At 42.3% G+C, this 23,056-nt stretch overlaps 1 protein-coding gene across 6 annotated transcripts in view; it reads right to left on the reverse strand.

Annotated features, from left to right (window-relative positions):
* Window positions 1-23,056, reverse strand: part of MTCL3 (MTCL family member 3) — a 159,704-nt gene that overhangs the window by 34,064 nt on the left and 102,584 nt on the right. For 4 of the 6 annotated variants that reach the window (XM_073627223.1, XM_073627221.1, XM_073627222.1 and 1 more), the window contains one exon: window positions 6,684-6,848. Coding sequence is in view for 1 of the 6 variants with exons in the window: in XM_073627219.1 (XP_073483320.1) it covers window positions 6,684-6,848 (165 nt within the window). In the remaining 5 variants the exon portion in view is untranslated. Of the gene's footprint in view, window positions 1-6,683; window positions 6,849-23,056 lie in introns of those variants that run through there. The other 2 variants (XM_073627225.1, XM_073627220.1) reach the window with 1 other exon arrangement.

Raw genomic sequence — 23,056 nt, forward strand, 5'->3', positions numbered from 1 at the left:
GTGCTATGGTGTATTGCATTGTTAAAAATGATAGATGCAACTTCCGGTTCCGGCGCTGTGTGAGCATGGAGTGACCTGCCTCAGCTCCCGCCCCCCCCGACACATCAGCGCACAAACCCACTCCACAGCAACAGCCTCGATGAGCAGCGGATACCGGGTGGATGGATCATTTTGTGGAGCGATCTGCTCCCTGCCTCACACAGGCTCCCTGCAGCCCGCCCGAGCCAGAAGCAGCCACAGCGGCTAAGATGGCGGCCGCTATCCCTGCCGAGGATACCGCCGCTCCGCCTCCCCCCTCTCAGGCTCTGCATCTCCCTGAGGACACTGAGGCAACACATGCCAAGATAGCCCTGGCGGTGGCCCAACTCCTCACCCCCATGATTGCAGAGGAAGTGGACAGGGCTGTTCAGCATGGCATGGAGCAACTGAGACTGGATATTCACAGCCAGACAATTGGGCTGCAGGAGGCAGAGCAACGTATAGCCTCAGTGGAGGAACGATTGCACCAGGTGACAGCTTCTATGTCCACGCAGGCAAGAGTACCCCAATTCCTGATGGATAAACTCAAGGACTTTGAGAATAGGTCCTGCAGGAACAACCTGCGCATCTTAGGTCTCCCTGAGTCCGACAAGATAACCAGCCTAATGGAGCTTTGCAGCCACCGCATACCTTTGGGTCTCCGCTACCCCTGCGTGGTGGAACAAGCCCACCGCATAGGCCCTCAGCAAGATCAGCAACCCAAGCCGCGACCGGTAATTGTGTGTTACTTAAACTATGCAGAAAAACACACCCTTCTACAGCACTACCGTAAAGCGAAGGGCCTTTCTATAGATGGCCACAAGTTATTACTATTTGCTGATTACTTGGGGGAGGTCTTCAAACAGTGGAAATCCTTTGCTTCTGTATGCTCACAGCTACACCAGCACAATCTAAGACTCTCCCTGGCATACCCTGCCATTCTGCGCCTGCAATCCCCTCAAGGCGACCAGATGTCCTTCACGTCCCCAGCAGACGCCCAGCAATATGTTGAATCTTTGCTGGTGGGGGACATGGCCTCCACCAGTATTATGGAGACACTCCCCCTGCTCCTTCCTCTCCAGCTCCGAGCTCATCCAAGCACCAAAGCAGCCCGGTGAAAAATCCATCCAAACGTGGCCGCTATGCACCTCTTCATCAACGGTCAGGTATACGATAACCTCTGACTTGCCCCAATATATGCCGCATGCCGCTTGGGACATGCCTGTGCCCCCTACTTTCATGGTGGTAATATACCTGTTTATTTGATACTCTCTCCTCCCGGTAGGTTTACAAGTTGGAGAGCTATGTTTGAAATGCTGTACTATGTTTGTATTAATACCCAGGAAACATCAGCTTCCCTGCCAAGGTACAGATCGGGTGAGATTCTCGGGGCGAGGCCTAAAATTTGTCACTATACCTTGTTCTTCATCTATTTTACTTTGCCTGATTCGAGAGCAAGGCCTATATTGGCGTGACAACAAAACCCATCTGACGGGGGCATGGAAGCTAGACTCTCCTGTGTACGATTTTTTATTTCTTTTTCTCGCACAGAAAAAAGTGAAGTCAATAGTTATATTTGGTTGTTTTACTGTTTACCCCTGGTTAGACCTAAATTAACCCATCTCTCCTTTCTGCCAACACATTACAATCCCCAGTTTCAGCTATCCCCAAACTAGGTGAGCCAGGGTGACCTATCTACTCCCTACATATCACCTATCCCTATTGAACAAGTGTAACTACAACTTGAGGGTAGGTTCACGTGCTCTCCCCTTTTTCCCCACTTTTTGGGTGGCGGTACCCCCAAAGAGCTCTTATACTGACTCAGTATCCATCATGCGCATAGTGTCATGGAATGTCAAGGGGCTCCGGTCACCGAACAAGTGGATGAAAATTCTCATCATTTAAAATGTATGCAAACAGATATCGCTCTTCTTCAGGAGACCCATTTAGGAGAGCAAGATTTCCAATGCCTCAAGAAACTATGGGTGGGGGGGGGGTCCTTGGTTCCTCAGCATTAAGGCGCAAAGCAGGAGTGATCATTCTTTTACATAAAAACTGCCATACACTATCCGATCGATTGACAGAGACCAAGAAGGCCGCAAGCTAACGATTCATTTGACAATTGCCTCAAAGGATCTAGCCATACCCAACATCTACGCGGTCAACTCCCCAGGTACTGCATTTTTCCAAGACCTTTCCTCATGGGTACTTCGCTCCTCAGACTCACTCCACTTGATGGGTGGGGATTTCAACAGTGTTATGAACAAATGTGAGCATAAATCATCTCCACGTTCATCACTAGGCACCCCCCCATCATCTACTCAACAGCCCACTACATTACTGGCCACCACCATGTCCATCTTACATATGATGGATATTTGGCGTGTAACCCACCCTACTGATAGGGAATTCACTTTCTATTCTCCACCCCATGACACTTTCTCATGCATAGATTATTTCTTTTGCTCCTCTGTCCTAATCCCAAAGGTTCAGGACTCCGAGATTTCGGAGATAGCAATTTATGATCACAGCCCTGTAGTGGTAGTTTTGGATGACTTCAAACCCCACGATAAGACTTCCCCGTGGCGGTTCCCATCGTATTTATCAGACAATGAGGATTTCCGGCACACAATCTGCAAAGCATGGAATGATTATGTGCTCACTGACACTGAGCATGTATCTAATCCCAATCTATTCTGGGAGGCAGGCAAGGCCATTTTGCGAGGTGTAATCATCTCCTACACTACCCAATTTAAGAAGCATTCTCTAGAGCAATACTGCCAGGCAAGTGCTGCTCTAAGGAAAGCCCAAGTGGATCTGACCCTACGTCACTCTCCAGAAAATAGACAGGCTAGCTGCTAAACGAGGTTTCGCGCTCTGGGCAGATCAAAAGAAACAGATTAAGACCTCTTAACGTTCCCTCCACCTACATAAGTATGGTAACAAGGCAGGCAAACTCCTTGCCAATCTCTGTCGAGAGGCTCATACACCCACTCACATTGCAGCACTGAGGGACAGCAAAGGGACCCTTACGTCCTCCCAACCAGAAATAACTGCCCTACTGACTGAATGTTATCAACAATTATACGCTGAGGACCCAATTCCCCTGGACAAAGCCCAATCTCTCCGCTAAATTGCCTATGTTAACTAGACTCCCTAATTGCATCTCCTTGACTGAAATTCTCTCCACCATACAACATCTATCAAAGAACAAAGCACTTGGCCCGGATGGGTATTCAGTGGAGTTTTACTAGCTAACCAGGGAATATATACCACACACGCTGCAACAAGTCTTTATGGGTATTTGGGAGGATGGGCCATATCTCCCTACGGGTCAATGGCATTCATAAAGCTACTGGCAAAAAAGGGAAAAAACCCGACTCTTCCCGGGTCATATCGTCCTATCTCCCTAATTAATGTTGACTGTAAAATTTTATCTGAAATTATTGCATCCCGACTAGCCTCTATTCTTCCTACACTCATCCATCTCACGCAGGCGGGGTTCGTCACGGGTGGGTCTGCAGTGCTTAACATTCACAAAGTCATACTTGCCCTGGAACATGCTAAATGCCACCCAAAGACATGGCCATTCTTTCTCTTGATGCTGAAAAGGCCTTTGATAACATCAGCTTTCAATGGTTGTTCCTGGTACTGAGGAAGTTTGGGATCCTGGGCCCAGTAGCAAATTTCATACAAACAATGTATTCTGCTCCCACAGCTTGTCTAGTGACATCCGGCAACATATCAGCCCCAATCCATTTGACAAAGGGAACACGCCAGGGGTGTCTTCTTTCCCCTTACTGTTCAATCTAGCCATAGAACCACTGTCCCGATTACTTAATGACCACACCCACTCCTTTCAGGAATCCAAATCGGCGACGTCAAGATGAAAACGGCGCTCTTTGCGGACGACATTTTAATGTTCTCCTCGGCTATGCCCACTTGCTTTTAATGTGTTAAATGTGTTCAAATGAATGCGTATTAACGCAGAAAAAAATAAATGGTGCAGATCATTTTCTATTGTACCCATGACTAATTTAGTTAATAGGTATATGTTTACAATACAAGATATTTTGTTTTGGACTTTTCATGTAATAGGCTTCTGGTCTCTTTTCACAGAGGTCAAATTGCAGACAGCCTGTTGCTGGAATACAGTAATCTCGGTACTGCCCTTCAGTTGGAATTTTTTCAGTGCTGAAATACTTGTACAGAGTGCTGCATGTCTAAAGGGATGTCAGGGTGCTATCTTAAATATAATACAATGTGAAAGTCCGGATTGAACCCCACCCTCCCCCTGCCTCACATGACAGCCTTCTTCCCTGGTGCACCATGCCCTGCACTGTTAGAGGGAGGGAGGCTCCTGCATACTCCCTCATGCCCAAAAGTACTGGGTATTTTTATTGCCCGCAGGCAAACTGAGTGGTGAGTGAGTTATGGGAAGGTAAACATCAGTATCATACAGGGCAGACTATTAAAGAAAAAATGTACTGCACCAAAAATTTCCAGTGCAAAATTAATGGACTCTTTACTGATTCATGAAGAGCTGTTTACATGTTCAGATGTCCAGGTAAACATACCTGCTTGTAAGTGCACCACTGAAGGTTTAAAGCCAAGCTCCAGGCAGAAACAAAAACACCATTTAATCCATTTATGTCTTTATTAAAAATAATTTAAAAACTAGCATATATGTCTGTATCTGGTTCCTAAAATATTTAGCCCTACAACAATGTGGGAAAGGAAGAAGCAGCACTAGGAGTCCATTGCTTTGCACAGAGCTGTCAGTTTATGGTTTGAACATACAGGACAGAGCAGAGTGATGGCTTCATCAGTGATCTGCCTATCCTCTATATCTAATCACAGGCTAGGGGTAAGTCACTGACTAAGCTGTATTGCTTAATCCCTTCACATCTAAGGATAAAACAAATCGAAATGCCTAAGCACAATTTTGCAACTTTGACATGTGTTAGTAAAACCCTTATAGTAAATAGTTAGTTAGTAAAACCCTTATACTTTTGTTTTTTGAGGACAATTTGGGTTTTCATTTGGTGGTAAATGGTAATGGATATCTCCTGATTTCTTTATTATCAAAGGAAATTTTGCCCAAAATAGTAAAAAAAAAACAGTTTTTTAAATGTATCTGTATATTTCTTGGTACTACCATAACCTTCCACCAAAGAACAACCCAAATTTAATTCTCCTGCTCCTAACGATTGCAGCGATACCAAAAATGTGGATGTTAGGTGTTTTATGTACCCATAGAACAACCCAAAAACAATAGTGCGCATTTTTTTTTATCCTACCTAAAACACACTGACAATGATACTAATAAAAAAAAAGAAAAAAAGAATTTCCCCCAAAAATACTAACCCTGACCGTTGACCCTTAACCCTGACCTAAACACTAACCCTGGCACTGATTTAGATCAAACCTTGACTTAGGTATTTTTTTGTTCATGCAAAATTATCCAAAGGGACAAACACAATTTTTTTTTTCGTACAATACCAGAACGAACAATTTTTTTTTTTTTTAATCAGTCGAAGACCACGAATGCTCAGAAATGAAAGAATACATTACAATACAATACAACACAATGCATCACTTCCGAAGTTGTATTTTGTCATACGAGAATTTTCATAACTTTGGTAGCCTTTTCATTTTCAATATGAGGCTAGCATGAAAAAAAAAAACAACGATCATTCGTCAGATATTCTCATAGTGTGTACGAGGCTTTAGGTCGCTGACCTGACTGTGCTGTCTGTCACTGATATCTGTATCACAACACTGGCTGAACACAATTCCTTTAACACAAAAAACTGTTCACATACTGTATACAGTATGTACATCAACTTTGCATTTACCTATTTACCTGTTGGCCTTGAGTTCAGCCTTAAAGTGGTTGCAAAGCCTCGTGGTTTTTCACCTTAATGCATTAAGGTGAAAAACCTTCTTTGCTACAGCTGCCCCCAGAGCCCCCCTCCCCCTTTCTTCTTACCTGAACCCATCTGTTCCAGCGACATGCACGAGCCCAGTGGCTCTAGCCGCCGTCTCTGTCTTCGTTTGATAGATTGATAGTAGCAGGAGCCAATGGCTGTCAAGCAAATCCAGTGACACGAAAGCAGTGGCGAGTCCTGCTGTCTGTGTCAATGGACACAGCAGCGGGACTCGAGAGAGCGCCCGCACGGGTGTCCCCATGGAAAGTGGCTCTCCGTGGGGGCACCCAATGAAGCAGAGAAGTCAGGAGCGCCAACGGGGCACCCCAGAAGAGGAGGACCGGGCAAAACCACTGCACAGAGCAGGTAAGTATAACATGTTTGTTATTTTTATAAAAAACAAATGCGAACCCTTACAACCACTTTAATGTTGTTCACAGCCTTTAGTTTTGGCAAAAGAGCATGAATTTACTAAAGCTGTCCCTTACACAGGGCCCCATCTCAGTTTTGCATTTTTTGAGGTTTCAGTCACTACCTTACCAAAGTAAATTCGACTGATAATTGGATTGGCTACATTCCAGACATAAATGTTATGGCTCCAAGGGAACTAGGGTAAAAGGCAGCACGAATGTGAATTCAGGATGTAATCACTAGTGCTCAGTATCTCTCCCTCTTACTTCATGTGTATTATGTTGTTGAAACATTGCAATATTTCCATCACTGCAGGGACAATACCTTGGAGATGTACTGTTTCAGTTCACTCCGTTCAATCTCCCACCCACAACGATCATTAAGAAATTGCAGCAGAAAGTCCGTCCATTTCTTTTCTTCTCTGTGCTCTTTCTGTATCACTTCCAAAACCGCCTTCAGCTCAAGCAGTATTCCTCTGTTTTCACCTGCCTGCGATGTGAAAGATATTTATGTGTTGGAATATCACTATACACACAAACCACACACAGCATTCCTAAGATGAAATAAACCTGTTACTACTTCTGGATGCGCCAAGTCCCCTGCTTTCACATGGAAAAAATGCAGCACAAGGCTGCCCATAAGCAATCAGCACGACATTTTACAAAGGAATCATAAAATGCTAGCATATAACCAAAGGATCAAAAAAAGAAAAAAAAAAAAGTATCCCAACTGTGGACAAACTTTTATTCTTTTCCAAAGGATTAGGGAAATGTTAGGAGGTTTTTATTTTTATTGCTGGCGATTACTTCTTACTTCCTGTGTGGTCTGCGAGGCAAGAAGTGAGAGTAACCACCTCATTATAATACAACAGCAATAAACCAATAGCGGTTACAACCCTTCCCCACACTATGCAAAATGTAAATGCAAAAAAAAAAAAAAACTACGGCTAAAGTTTAAACTCTTTAAACCACTTCAGCTCTCATATCTTTACACTGCCTATGGACCTAAGCAGTTTTTACCTTATTGCCGTAGACCATTTAATCATTTTGAAATTATTAAAAAAACAAAGTATTTTTTCTAGGACAAACAAGGCCTTCTTTTGGTTAGACTGCCTTGAAAAAAAAAAAGATTTTATTTTTTGTTAAATAAGTATTTTTTTCCCGGTGATGATCAGCTCTATCTAGTGGCCATAATGCAGTATTTTTTCTGATTCACGCTCTTCTTATGAATGAAGAGTATCTGACCTGGAGAGAAAAGATCCTAGTAACAATTTTTCTGTCATTCACACACAACGTGCACAGTGTAGTCCTCTCATTTTTTTTTTCTATAAATACACCCCTGAGTGTTAAAACAAGTATACAGTTTATTCTATCATTTATCTCATTTAACCACTTAAGGACCGAGCCCATTTCTGACACTTGTTGTTTACAAGTTAAAATCAGTATTTTTTCCTAGAAAATTACTTTGAAACCCCCAAACATTATATATATATTTTAGCAAAGACTCTGGAGAATAAAATGGTGATTGTTGCAATATTTTATTTCACACTGTATTTGTGCAGTGGTCTTTTAAACGCATTTTTTTTGGAAAAAATACACTTCACTGAAAAAAAAAAACCAGTAAAGTTAGCCCATTTTTTTGTATATTGTGAAAGAGAATGTTACACCGAGTAAATAGATACCAAACATGTTATGGTTAAAAATTGCGCACACTCGTGGAATGGCGACAAACTACGTTACTTTAAAATCTCCATAGGTGACGCTTTAATTTTTTAAATGGTTACCAGGTTAGAGTTACAGAGGAGGTCTTTTCCTAGCATTATTGCTCTCAGTCTGTCCCCCAGTACAACCCCCCCCCCAGGTCAGTCAGACTTGGGGGGGGGGGGAGAGTAAGGTACACTACATCCACTGCAGTAATAGTGATCTCCTTCCCCTATACACAGAAAGTGAAGCAGAGCCTCCAGCACCGGCCAGTATCCAAACTAGACATCCTACATGAACCATGCATGTTTAACTCAAGCATCTCCCCTTCTGGTGTCATCCTCATCCCTCATGTAATGAGAGGACATCGTATGCTCTCTATCTCTGTTGTTAGCGCACACAAAGTTTTCTTTGATGCATCATGTTCAGTGTATTGTGTAATGTGTTCGGGTTTCAGGCGGACTGAAACCCAGACACATGATTCCAAATCCGTACTATTCAGGTGAATACTAGGCAGGTGGCAACCCTTGTCTGTACACCGCCCAGATCAGCGCATTTCTGTAGTGGGTACAGCTGGGTGTTTGCGATCAGCTGTGGACACTCAGCCTGTAAAAACCAATGGCAAGCTGAGAGGATCTGCAGCTGCCCTTAAGTGATCACACATGAAGCAATTACTTAGGCCCCTTTCACACTGCTGCGACTTAAAAGTTGTGCGATTTTGCAGCGATTTCAGGGAATGCCTGTGTAAACTTGAGGTCTATGGACCTCAACTCGCATGAAAATCGGATCAAAGTAGAACAGGGACTACTTTGAAGTCGGCACGACTTGAAGTCGCACATAAATGAATGGTTATCATTGGAAATCATGGGGAACGACTTGTCATGCAACTTTGCAGTCCCAAGTCACAGGACAAGTCGCACAAGTGTGAAAGGGGCCTTACAGTTAGGAACAGATGAGCAGTCCTGAACAGTCTATATACAGCTATTGACAGTGTCAGCCTGTCATTGATTTGTACAGGCTTCTTGTCTGCACCTGAATGTAAACACCTAGAGGTATCCACTGCAATGATACACTGTTACTGTATCAATAGCCATATGAGCACTTCCTTACACCGGTGATATTTATGTAGCAATTCATGGCTGTCATTTTGACAATCAGTAATTGCTGGCAAATCCAAGTGGAAAGTGACAGGACAGTGGATTTCCTGTCCTGCAGCTGCATGTGCGCAAAAAGTCAGGGATGCTTGTGACATCATTAACTGCTTGTGCACCGCCCGCCGTACATATACTGTAGCAGGGTGGCCGCACTGCGCCGGATCTTGTACCCAGTACGTGATCTGACACTTCCGGGTAGGGGGTGCGCGTGCGTGCCGCCGGCGTTGCGGCTGTGCTTTGACACAGCACAAGTCGATCAGTGGGTGCTGGCAATTAGATGTCCACCGGCACCCACTGATCGTCAGGCAGAGACACAGAACAGAGCTCTGCCTATGTAAACAAGGCTAAGTTTCATTCTGATAGGGGGAAAGTGATGTAAAGCAGGGATTAAAATCCATCACTTCCTTTAGTAAAAGCAGCACACATAGTAAACACAAACACTTAGCCCTTTGATCACCATAGATGCTTAACCCCTTCCCAGCCAGTGTCATTAGTACAGTGCCAGTGCATATATTTAGCACTGATCACTGTTCCCACAAAGTCAGTTAGTGTCAGACTGTCCGCCGCAATATCACAGTCCCGCTATAAGTCGCCGATTGCCGCCATAACTAGAATATAAAATAAATAAAAATTCCAGTGTATATTGCATAGTTTGTAGACACTATAACTTTTGCGCAAACCAATCAATATACGCTTATTTGTTTTTTTTTTTACCAAAAATATGTAGCAAGATACATATTGGCCTAAACTGATGAAGAAATTCGATTTTTTTACATTTTTTTTCTTATTGGATATGTTTTATAGCAGAACGTAAATGATATTGTTATTTTTTTTTTAAATTGTCAGTCATTTTTTGTTTATAGCACAAAAAAATAAAACTAGATAAAATGCAGAGGTAATCAAATACCACAAAAATAAAGCTCTATTTGTGGGAAAAAAAATGACATAAATTGTATGTGGGTACAGTGTTGCATGACCATGCAATTGTCAGTTAAAATAACGCAGTGCTGTATCGCAAAAAATGGCCTGGTCGGGGAGGGGGCAAATCTTCTGTAGCTGAAGTGGTTAATAATGTTGTAAATGTTACATCTTTGCTAGATTTCTGAAGATCTTTTTAAAAATACGTTTTATATATATATATAAATAAATAGATAAGATGATATCCTATATTTTTGTTTCAGTGTTTATAAATATAATGTTGTCGAGATAGTCCATGGCAGTCAACAAAATGATGAATAGTTCTTCAAGATATTAATAACACATTAAGTTCTGAAGTACTTATACTGGGTTGTAGCTTCTGCTTTTGATTTACCCAAGCATTCGCTGGAAGGAAAAAAAAACTCATCCAAAACGCTTGCCTATTATAAATAATTCTGTCATGATAAAAGGGATGTGTGTTGCCACAACTTCTTGTTTGCTCTTTTATTGCTGATTACAGCCGTAGAGTCAAGTGGACAAAGTAAAATAGTTTAATTTTGGATAAACTTGTGGTTGTAAACCTCAGACATGAAATATGAACAAAGCATATCCCTCTAAATTGTGTGCTTTTCTCAATTAGCAGCACTTAGGCTGCAGTCACACCTGAGCGTACTGTTTTTGAGCGTTTCTTCCGGCGTTTTATTGCGCGTTTTTTTGGGCATATTTGCGCGTTTCCATGCAGTGTTGTCCGGCGTTTTTGAGCTTTGGCATTTTTTTAATAAGACAATAGGAAAAATGATCATCTGTTTCATCATTTGTTGCTATGTTGTTAGATTTTGTCATCTGCTTCCTGCTCCAAAAACGCCCAAATCTGCCCGATTCACGCAACAAAAAAGGGTCCAGAACTTGTTTGAGCCTCAGGCGTTTTGGAGTGGAGATGTGAATCATCTCCATAGAGAATAATGGATTTTTTCCCCTCAAGCGTTTTGTAGCTTGAGGCTTCAAGCTACAAAACGCTCAGGTGTGAATGGGCTCTAAGGCCCCATTCACACCTGAGTGTTTTGTAGCTTGAAGCCTCAAGCTACAAAATGCTGGAGGGGAAAAAAATAAATTATTCTCTATGGAGATTATTCACATCTCCACTCCAAAACGCCTGAAGCTAGAAGCTCCAAAACGCCTGAAGCTAGAAGCTCCAAAACGCCTGAAGCAAGAAGTTCCAAAACGCCTGAAGTTCGAAGCTCCAAATCGCCTGAACCTAGAAGCTCCAAATCGCCTGAACCTAGAAGCTCCAAATCGCCTGAACCTAGAAGCTCCAAAACGCCTGAAGCTAGAAGCTCCAAAACGCCTGAAGCTACACAAGTTCTGGAACTTTTTTTCAGGCAGATTGCAGGCGTTTTTCGGCTTTTTACATGGGTGACCTTTTGACCTGTACAAAATCGCAACAAAAATGCGTCAAAAATCACAACAAATTGCACGCCTTTCTGCCTGAAATCGCTACGCTCAGGTGTGAATGGGGCCTAAAGAGTTGATGTACTAAAGGAAAATAGACTGTGCCTTTTGCAAAGTGCAGTTGCACTCTGCAAGTGCAGTTGCTCCAGAGCTTACGTGATTGTAACGTCTCGTTTTTTTAGTTAAAAATAACAAACATGTTATACTTACCTCCTCTGTGCAGTGGTTTTGCTCAGAGCAGCCCAGATCCTCCTTTTCTCGGGTCCTTCTTCGGCGCTCCTGGCCCCTCCCTCCTGTCAGGTGCCCCCAGAGCAAGCATCTTGCTCTGGGGAACCCGGGATGGGTCACAGCTCCCTGTGTCCATTCAGCCGTGGTTCGGCCCCGCCCTCTTTCTCTCATCAGCTGACTGACTTTGATTGACAGCAGCAGGAGCCAATAGTGCCACACTGCTGTCTCAGTCAATGAGGAGAGGAGTCCTGGGCAGCCGAGACAATCCTACAACATCGCTGGATAGAGATGGGGCTCAGGTAAGTATTAGGGGGGGCTGAGGGGGGTTGCTGCACACAGTTTTTTTTTTTTATCTAAATGCATAGAATGCATTTAGATAAAAAAAAACTTTCTCCCTTTATAATCACTTTAATAAATGAGGCAAAGCTTCACTTTGCAAAAAGTACCGAATTAGGTGCAAGGAAAATTTTAAAAAAACGGAATTGTTGCACATGATTGGATGATGAAAGTCAGCAGAGCTTTTGCTCATTTACTAAGGTCAGGACAGTACACTCTTGCAGAGTGCAGAGAAGAGATGTAGAGAAGAGAGGGTTGCAGATAGACAGGTACAACTTATGTAGGAGGATTTGTTTAATCTCTGTAAAGGGTTTAAAACCACTTTAACAGCATGCGTAAAATTCCTCTAAAGATTTTTCTTACAGATTTTATATTCTTTATCAGAATGAGATATTTCAAATATATTTATTGAACGATAAGTAAGAGAATTATATGCATGGATGTTCGTGCATTGTTTATATGAATAATAAAGGCAATAATCAATTTCTGCGACAGATTGGGCTGATGGTGAGTAGGAGAATCACACATTCACACTTTTATAGGAAAAGAAACTTATGGAATGGTAAAATGAGACATGTGAAATTCATAATGAATCAAACCTGTGCAGAGATACAGCACGGCATCGCTGTTTGTTGCTTGGTGCGGAGTAGTCATTTCTGCAGGTTATTGTAGTTTTCACAGACCTGTTTGTGACAGCAGTGTGTCCATGCCTGTCAATCACTGGGCTCATGACGCCCTCAAGGATATAAAATGACATAAGCACACGTAGGAAGTGTCAGTATGCAAAGCATTAACCGTGCTCTATTATTGACAAGCAGATGGCTGGGGGAGCAGCCAAAATTGTGTGGGGGTGGGGAGGGCTCTTGCCACCCTGTTCCAGGATCTCACTGTATGTTTTGTGTGTTGTCCGTAACAGTAGCAATGGTGACTAAAAACATTTATAGGCCAACTCTGGGATTATGTAAAATTGACCCCTTGCCAACTCTGGGATTATGTAAAATTGACCCCTTGCCAACTCTGGGATTATGTAAAATTGACCCCTTGCCAACTCTGGGATTATGTAAAATTGACCCCTTGCGGTGGGGCTGCTTCACTCCCCCTGGCTCCCCCACTCTCTAGCAGTGGACTGTCCCCTGGTGTCAACACGCCCAATGCAGGTCTATTGATTCTTTGAAGACATCAGGACCCTGGACCGCTGGAGCAATGAGGGGAAAACACTGCGGGGATCAGTCTAGCTGCAGGGAGGGTCAGATAAAGAAAATGTATTCTGTTGTTTCCCTAGATATAAACCAAAAAATAATATAACTATAAAAAAATAAAAATAAATAAGCAAATGACCCTTGCCCCGCGGGCACAGCTCCACTGCAAGGATCATGTTTTAGTTGCCTAGAGTTGCGCAATTTGGCGTATATGAACCCCAACAACGAACAAAAAATCCTGTCAATCCCGCCACAATCCAATGAGTATACATATTGATGTATTCCCAGCTCTCTGTCTTTTAAAGTATATCTGAATTCAAACCCCACCCCCAAAAAAAATCTATTGATCCTGCCAATAACATGCTACCGGTCATTGAGTGACAATACGGAAACACTGCACTATATGGAGGAGTAGTAGTGTTGTCACCCTTGCTGCTCTACTGATCAAGCACTTTCTCATCTGCATTACATGGGTACATGGGGGGGGGTCTCCTGCCAAATATATCTGGCAAAGCTGACATTGTTTAAAATGTCAGTTCCGGTCAGAGAAAGCTGCAAGGACACAGGAATTCTGGCAGAATACAAACTGATTTTTCTGCAATTGCAGAAAAAAGTACGAAAATGAATACAGCCACCACATCTAATGATTGGTAAGCTGCAATATATTAAAGTGTTACTACTACTACTATCAGTGTCTGGTTAAAGCTTGCAGGAGGAGTTTTCATTCTCCTCTGACTGTCCTATGAACCTGCAGGACTCTCTGTCTGGACCGTGCTGATTGGCCCTGTGCCGATCACATGTACCCTCCCAAGAAAAAAAAAAGAACTCTTTAACAATACACGCAAAAACTGAGAATGTTCAGAGTGACTCCAAAGGCTTTGTACTATCAGCAGATGGATTGAGGACAGTAAAAGAAGTGGAGGATCACAGAAGAGAGGATCAAACAGTCTTTTTACACAATGCAGAGGATTAACCGCTTAGGTTCCAAAGTGAGTGTAACAAGCATGCTTTACTGCATATTTTTAGATTGTAAGCTTTTCTGAGCAGGGCCCTCTTAATCCTCTTGTATTTTATTGTATTATAACTCTGTATTGTCTTCTTTTTATAATGTAAAGCACTGCGTAAACTGTTGGCGCTATATAAATCCTGTATAATAATAATAATATACACACTGATTTTACTGTTGTGGGTTTAGTAACACTTTAAATCTATGGTTGGGGCCCGGTTCACAGGTTGCGGTTGATGCTTTTTTCGGGTGCACTTTGCATTTTTTTTTTTTATACTCATTTTTGATGCATTTTAATGTGAAAGATATCTGTTGTTTTGCAGGAGAGAGCAAAACGCAAGCGGTACATTTGTGATACATTCTGCTGCATTTCTATGGAACCAAAAATGCAACCTGCTGCAGGAAAAAAAAGTCCCTTACCCTTTCCAAAAAACGCACCAGTGGAAAACACACACGTGTGAATGTGACCCATAGGAAACCATGTTAAATGGACTGTAGTGCGTTTCTGCGAAAATGAAAACGCACTGAAAAATGATTTTCTTACTGCATAATACCTATCCTCTTTGGTTTTCTATTGACGTTCTTTTTGAAGTTGACTGTGTATTATTTCCTGAAATAACCATGTTAATAAAAATAACTGCAGGGTGTAGATACCCATAGAGGGTCAGAAACAAATGAACATTATAAAACACATGTATCTGAAGTAATAAAAAAACAAACATTTACTTTGCTGTCTCTTTAAGCAAAGTAATGTGATGAGTGCAATATAATTTGTTTAATTGGCACAGAAATTACATTTTACTTTCCGAAGTCCAGCAAATGAATCAGGGACAGATGTGCTTTTTGAGCTCACATCAAACTTTCGAGAAGTGGAATTCTCTAAAGGCTCAGTGAACTTTGTGTTATATTAACATACTCTGAAAGACTGTACTTATTGTAGGGCTGAGGGAACCAAAAAGCCAGACTTTGTGATAAGTCTCTGAAGTATACTGTAAATGTGAAGGTACAGGGGGTCCCCTAGTTACAAACATCCGACTTACAAACGACTCCTACTTACAAACGGAGGGAGACAACAGGAAGTGAGAGGAAATTTACCCTTATGAAGGGAAATTCACTCCTGTAAGAGTTATTATGGGGAAAAGGTACCTCCACTGAAGCTTTATCACCAAGGCTTGTTTTCACAACAACCCCAAATTTTCAAAATCCAATTGTTATTGGGACAGAAAGTGAGGTGAAATCTTCTGAAAAGGAGCACATACAGCAAAACAAATGTTACAGGGATGTTAACCCTTTCCTATGCTATCAAAAAAGCTTAAAAATTGTTTTTTTGTCTGGAGCTACACTTAAAAAATGTACCTGTTCCGACTTACAAACAGATTCAACTTAAGAACAAACCTACAGTCCCTAACTTGTTTGTAACCCAGGGACCCCCTGTATTTGGAACTTATCAGAAAAACACATTGTTATGTGTTGTAGTATTCTAGCCTTAGCTATCTTCTAGGTTAGTACACAACCTATCTGTGTTCCTTAGGCAACTATACCTATACTTTAGCAGGCAAAACTTGTTTTAAGTCACCATTCTGAAATTTGAGATCTCAGTTCTTTGGATGTGAATCTAGATGTAATGGATGACATGCTTGTGATGATCCTCAAATGAAGAGAAGGAGTAGTGAGAAACCAATGTGGAAGCCTCAGAGGTGGACCTCAGGGGTGGACCAATATGGACTCAAGGGTGGTGCTCCATGCATTATCCTTTCAAGGTTTCTTTCAGATACTGCTGCAAAAATATGCACTGTGATTTTGAAATTGAAATGGGAAATACTGGGTTTGCAGTTGCCTCTACGAGCTGTCAAAGCTTCATCCATAAAGGGCCATTCGTAATGTTATGCTGTATTTACATATTGGCAGCCATATTTGCTCGATATACATGCAGGCTCTGTCTAATGCTTTACATTTTTGCACAGTGGTTGATCTTCACTGCTCCTTTAAATTTGAAATCTCATATTGCTGTAATATGTCATAAGCCGTTTTAAGCTGAATAAGTCTGGCCAACGGTTTCCTGCCATATAAGGATTAAAGCAGACCCAAGTCCTAAAATCCCATATAATCTTTTACATGTTAAACTCCAGGAACTATGCCCCTCTCTACTCAAGAATGTCCCCCTGTGTGTATTTGTTGTTTTTTATTTCTTTCCTTATACTGCATTAATACACTATGAATGAAGGGATCTGTGGTGAGGCCCCATGATGCCCTGTGTTTGCAATCTGTCCTGAATCTTTTGGGCTGAATGACACTGGATGTCATTCAACCTGGAAGGCTGAGGAGTTGCTGGGGAGAAGAGTTGCTGTGGGGGACAGTTCTGGATTCAACGCCTGAGCTACTTTTTCCTTTTAGGCTGGGTTCACACCAACACCGCATGGGTCAGATGCGTCCTGGTTCACCGTTTCAGGTCCGGATTCAGCCCAAATTTTTGGCTGAATTCGGATCTGAAACGGACCAAAAGACGCACAGGACTCCTGTGCAAGTCCCATAATGCCTCTGCCATTGGGAGCCATGCTTGTAACTGTTAGCCTTGCAATGCCTTAAGGGGCTGGCCTTGAAATGCCTCATGGAACTTTTAGTACCGCAGCAGCAGGAGTGCCGCAGGTTGCACACCGATGGTCTAGTGCGGTGTTTCTCAACATTCTTTCAGTCAAGGCATCCTTTAAAATTATAGACAATCTCAATCCCTTTAAAATTATGGACAGTCTCGAGGCACCCAATTCTAAAATGTAAAAAGCAATTCTAATAGTTTTACACAATGCAGCAACATCTACACGTAGGACACCTAATGTTAGAGGTGATTCTTTCTTCCAAAGCAAATACACTTTTGCGCACTGGTACTGACTAGTATTCCATGTTTCTCTTCTCCCTCAATTTCTCTCCATCATTCAGCTAATGTGACCCCAGTGTTGAGGGAGAGAGGCAGAGGACGGTCAAACAAGGATGCTGTGGAGGCAACAGACATCCTCCTTATCAACTGATGATGTCATTGGTTGTTAGGATGCCAGTGATTAGAAACTCATAATGGTGCATAATGAAAACCCAAGGCTTTGTAACTAAAAGGCAGGCTTGATCCACCTGCTGGCCTAATACAATTTTTGATCACATTTTTGGCATTTTGCCAAGGCACCCCTGAAGAAACCTCAAGGCACCCCAGGCCTGGTTGAAAAAAGCTGGTCTAGGGGATGGTAAAAGCAATTTTATTTACTCAATCCTCTTCTCTCCTGACAGACGCCACTCCCCCATGCTCCAGATGTGGACCTTGCCTCAGAGTCCTCACATCCAAAACAGTGCTATGGACCCTGCATCAGTTTTCGATGATGTCAGGGACCAGGATAGCATTACGGAGGAGCTTGTGGCAGTAGATAATTGGGTAAATAAATCTAATTTCTATGCCTCCTAGACTTAAATGAGCAGTTAACCGTTGAAGAGTTTTCAAGATTCTTGGAGTTAAACTTTCAAGTGGAACTTCATTCTCTCAATAAACATTGACTATTTTCAAATCCTTATGCTGCTAGCATTAGTAAATAGATGGGAAAGTATATCATATTTACTTGTTTTAAACGTTTTTTACATTTCTTCGGTTACTTCCTGGTTTCTGGCCTAGGCAACTGATATCATACATCCTAGGAGTCTTCATGAGGGGAGGAGGGGTTTTCTCAGCTAAGCACACCCACCTGCCTGCATGCCTGAGCTAAGGACAGATGGATTCCAGGAAGAAAATTCTACATGAATCATCTGCCCTTACTCAAGATGGCCATGGCAAGAAATGTTAGGGGAAGTTTTTCTAAGGGATTTCTCAGCAAAATAAAGCATTGAGACATGGATAGAAGTGCTCAGATGCAGTGAAGATCCTCTTTAAAGTTGAAGTTTAGGTATGATTATTTTTTTCATAGTTACACTGGTTCAGCTAGGACCAATATAAGTATGCATGAGCCATACCTGGTAGATCCCTGTGGAGGCTAGAAATCACTGTAATAGGCACTACTACTGCAGTGATCACCGCTAGCTTCCAAGTCCCATGCCAAGCGACTGCCCTGCTGCATAGTGAACACAGGAAATCACTCACTTGGCACTTGGCAAAGTTTTCTCTGAATGGTGCATGTGCTGAGCAAGTTACCCCCTGTAGTTACAATGCAGCGGGGTAAAAGCTGGGCATGGGACCTGGAAGCTAGCCGTGATCACTGTAGCAGCAGTGCCAACTATAGTCCTTTCCAGCCCCCACAGAGATCGTCCAGGTAGGATGCACGCATACTTAGATTGGTCCATACTTGAGTAATGTAACTATTAAGAAAAAAAAAAGCCATAACTAACTTTTAGCTTTAAAGTGGGTGTCAATGCAAAAACGAAAATTATTATTATTATACAGGATTTATATAGTGCCAACAGTTTACGTAGCGCTTTACTTGAGGGTAGACAGTACAAATACAATACACTTTTATACAGTAGGAATCAGAGGGCCCTGCTCCTTAGAGCTTACAATGTAAGAGGGAAGGTCAAGAGATACAAGAGGTAATAACTGTGGGTGATGTGCTGATTGAGAAGATAAATGTACAGTTGTTAGGTGGGGGCCAGATAGGCTTCTCTGAAGAGATGAGTTTTTAGGGATCGTCTGAAAGTGGATAAAGTAGGAGAAAATCCCTGCATCTATAGCCACCAACATTCTAACACTAACCTATCTAGCCCTGAAAAGAAAAAATCCGTATACATACCTTTCCTGCAGGTGATCTGACCCGATCTCCAGCGGCGGAAGCTCGTCTGAAAGTGGATAAAGTAGGAGAAAATCCCTGCATCTATAGCCACCAACATTCTAACACTAACCTATCTAGCCCTGAAAAGAAAAAATCCGTATACATACCTTTCCTGCAGGTGATCTGACCCGATCTCCAGCGGCGGAAGCTCTGCTGAGCACACGTCTGACAATGGCTGTGAAATGAATGGGAACTGACCTCACCCATAGGGTTACTATGGGGCTTTCGATGACAGACGTGTCCTCTGCACCCGCCCACACAGCAAAGCCGCGGCTGACAGCTCAGCGTGGGATCAGAGCTTCCGCTGCTCGATATCGGGTCGTATTGCCTGCAGAAAAGGTATATATACTTATTTTGTCTTTTCAGGGCTAGATAGGTTAATGTTAAGATGTTGGTGGCTATAGATGCAGGGGTTTTAGTTTTTGCATGGACTTCCACTTTAACACTACCTGAGACACATCTAAAAATAGCCTTGAGTTGGGCTTTAATGCTATTTCAGAAGTCTTAATATTTTTAAATCTGCAGCTTTCATTAAAATAATACCTGGTGATCTTTCCACCAAGAAGTTTGTTCAGGCACTTTCTGTTATATGGCAATACTCTTTCTCAGTCTGCCAGTTGTGCTCCATGGTTTCACCCTGTCACATGAGCCTCTAATTGAGACTCGAGTGGCCATTTAAACACTCATTACATTGGCATGATACACTGTTCATCATTAGGAAACCCACCCTGAGAAATGCCATGCAGCCATTGCTGGAATAAATACATATACAACAGAAGGTGGCTACAAAGAGGCTGCAGGAGACTGGCAGCAATTAGAGAGTGCAAAATCTGGTACAGCTGTGCATGGTAGCCAATCAGCTTCTAACTTAAGCTTGTTCAAAGAAGATTTGACAAAAAAAAAAAAACTGGAAGCTGATTTATTTCTATGCAGAGCTGCACCAGATTTCGCACTCTCCAGTTTTAGTAAATCAAAACCACAGTGCTTTATCAAACAAAATGCATTTAAAGCCTGATTAAACTCTATGTATTTATTGCTGTAATGCAGTCAGGCTCCATATACCATAATAAATATGCCACTCTTCTCGTTTGTTTTTTTTTAGTTACTGAGTGCTGAAGCAATAGTTAAAATATACTGTGCTAACAGCACCTTGAAGAGTAGGACTGCTCTTTCACACAAGCAGCAGCCCAGGACTTTAAGGGTAGGACTTTCCCGCCTGCACACTGCTTCATTCAACAGCGCTGCTTAGTGAAAATTCACTATGCATTGTGAACATGCGCTATACCTTGCATAATCCCTAGACAGTCTGAAAGTAAACAGATCCTGCTGTGCTCTCTCTTTGAAAAAAGAAAAACATAGTGCCTTGGGAATATTTTCTGATTAGTGTAACCTGATTTAATTGTTTATCTGTAAAACATTTTATATACATTGTAAAAAAAATAAAACAGTTAAAAAAGTAAAAAAGTACCATATAAACTTTTAAAAATATATAAAATAATTTGACCCAAAGTTAATTGTAGTTTCTCTTTAAAGATGAACATAGACATTACTTGTCAGATGTATAGTCAAAGGGGTTAATTTACTAAAGGCAAATCCACTTTGCACTATAAGTGCACTGCAAGTGTACTTGGAAGTGCAGTTGCTGTAGAACTGAGGAGAAGATGTGAAATTAGGGGAAGCTCTGCTGATTTTATCATCCAATCATGTACAAGCAAAAATGCTGTTTTTTTATTTTCCTACAGCGACTGCACTTCCAAGGGCACTTGCAGTGCAAAGTGGATTTGCCTTTAGTAAATAAACCCCATAGTCTCTACTGAAAAGTTCAACCAAAAGAAAAATGTCTGACACACCGCATCTCCGATCTTGGCATGGAGCCTCTGACAGAGGGTTCTTACCACATGATCAGCTGTAACCAATCACAGCTGATCATCGCGTGAACCAGGAAGTGCCAGTAAACGGCATTCCTTGATTCGCGCTGACAGGTAGAGCCGTTCGGCGGCTCTCCCTGTCAGAGGAGGGGGGTCTGTGCTGATAATCAGCACATTGATTATCAGCACAGCCCTGATCAGATGTGCCCATTAGCTGCCAATCACTGCCCATTAGCGGCCAGTCAGTGCCCCATCAATACCGTCTGTCAGTGACAAAGTGCCAATTAGCGCCCACCACGGTGCCAATCAGTGCCCACCAGTGCCGATCAGTGCCCATCACAGAGCCAATCAGTGCCCAGCAGTAACACCTGTCAGATCCTCATCATCAGTACTGCCCATCAGTGCCATCTATTAGTGTTCATCAGTGCCACCTGTCAGTGCCAATCAGTGCTATCAGTGCCGCCTGTCAGTGCCCATCAGTGCCGCCTGTCAATGCCCATCAGTGCCTCATATCAGTGCCCATCAATTCTACATATCAGTGTCTCCTTATCACTGCCCATCAGTGCCACCTTATCAGTGCCAATATCAGTGCTGCCTGTCAGTGCCCATCAGTGCCACCTATCAGTACCCATCAGTGCCACCTATCAATGCCCATCAGTGCTGCTGATCAGTGCCGTCTATCGGTGCCCATCAATGCTACATATCAGTGCCACCTCATCAGTGCCCATCAGTGCCACCTTATCAGTGCCAAATCATCAGTGCCCATTAGTGCTGCCTCATCAGTGCCCATAAGTGCCGCCTCATCAGTGCCTGTCAGTGAAGGAGAAAACTAAATTTTATGACAGAAACTTAAAAAACTTTTAGCAAAAAAAAAACCCAGAGGTGATCAAATACCACAAAAAGAAAGCTCTATTTGTGGGAAGAAAATGATATAAATTTAGTTCGGGTACAGTGTTGTATGACCAAAGTGTGACATCGCTGAAAGCTGAAAATTGCCCTGGGCAGGAAGGGGTGAAAGTGCCTGGTATGGAAGTGGTTAAACCTCTTTTCTGCCAGAAGTAAAGAGTGCCTGCTTGTCCTTTGTAATGATGTTAAAGTGAACAACTTTGCCCCACGTTAACATGATGGACCATATATGGGGGAGAAGGTCCACCCTGTTGTTTACTTTAGTCTCTCTGTACAAGTCGGGGAAAATATCTTGTGCAGCGTTCTTGCACAGTACACAGTGTAAATATTTGCCAGCACCCCATGGATTTTCAGGTTGAGTCCAAATGTTTTTTTATTGAAGCATTATCACATCACAAACAAAAGAGTGCAACCTTTTCAGAACCGCGCAGGACCCCTTTGTCAGGAATGTGAGGAAGGGGCCCTGCACGGCTTCAAAACTTTGCACTCTCTTGTTTGTGATGTGCTCATGCTTCAATAAAAAAATGTTTGGCCTCAGCCGTGGTGTGCTGGCAATTATCTACACTGTGTTATGTGTTCCAGTCTCCAGCTGGTGGTTGCTACAGCACCCATTTTGAACCTATTCCAGAAACATGTGTGATGGGTATATAGATGGCTTCTTGCACAGTATGTTCAATATTGGCAGAGCAGAGGATTAACTGGTCAGATGGGTGTACCAAGAACAGGCCAAACAGTGAAAGCTGGTGCACTCAGGCACCACTGTCTTGGGTGCCATAGGACATTGTCTAAAATTAAAATGAGCTACTTATTTCAGGCAAGCTTTTTATAGTTATGTCAATGATATAAAAAACTGTTGGTAGAATTTTAAAGACCAAAATGTGGCATTCTCTTGCATATAATACATACGAGCAAGAAAGTCTTCATTTCTATAAGAAAAGTCTAGACAAACAAATACATTTTTATGAATAGTTTGTGCTTTTTTAAAAATCTTTGTCAGCATAACTTGACCTCTCAGTGGGGGACTTAATATAATTTCCTTGGTTGTATTCAAGAATCTATGACTTTGTAGATATAAGCTAAGGTATTGTGCTGTTATATTGTTATATGAAAATATTTGGCAGTATAATATATGAGGTGTGT

The sequence above is a fragment of the Aquarana catesbeiana genome, linkage group LG04 (genome assembly GCF_042186555.1).
Source record: "Aquarana catesbeiana isolate 2022-GZ linkage group LG04, ASM4218655v1, whole genome shotgun sequence".
NCBI lineage: Eukaryota > Metazoa > Chordata > Amphibia > Anura > Ranidae > Aquarana > Aquarana catesbeiana.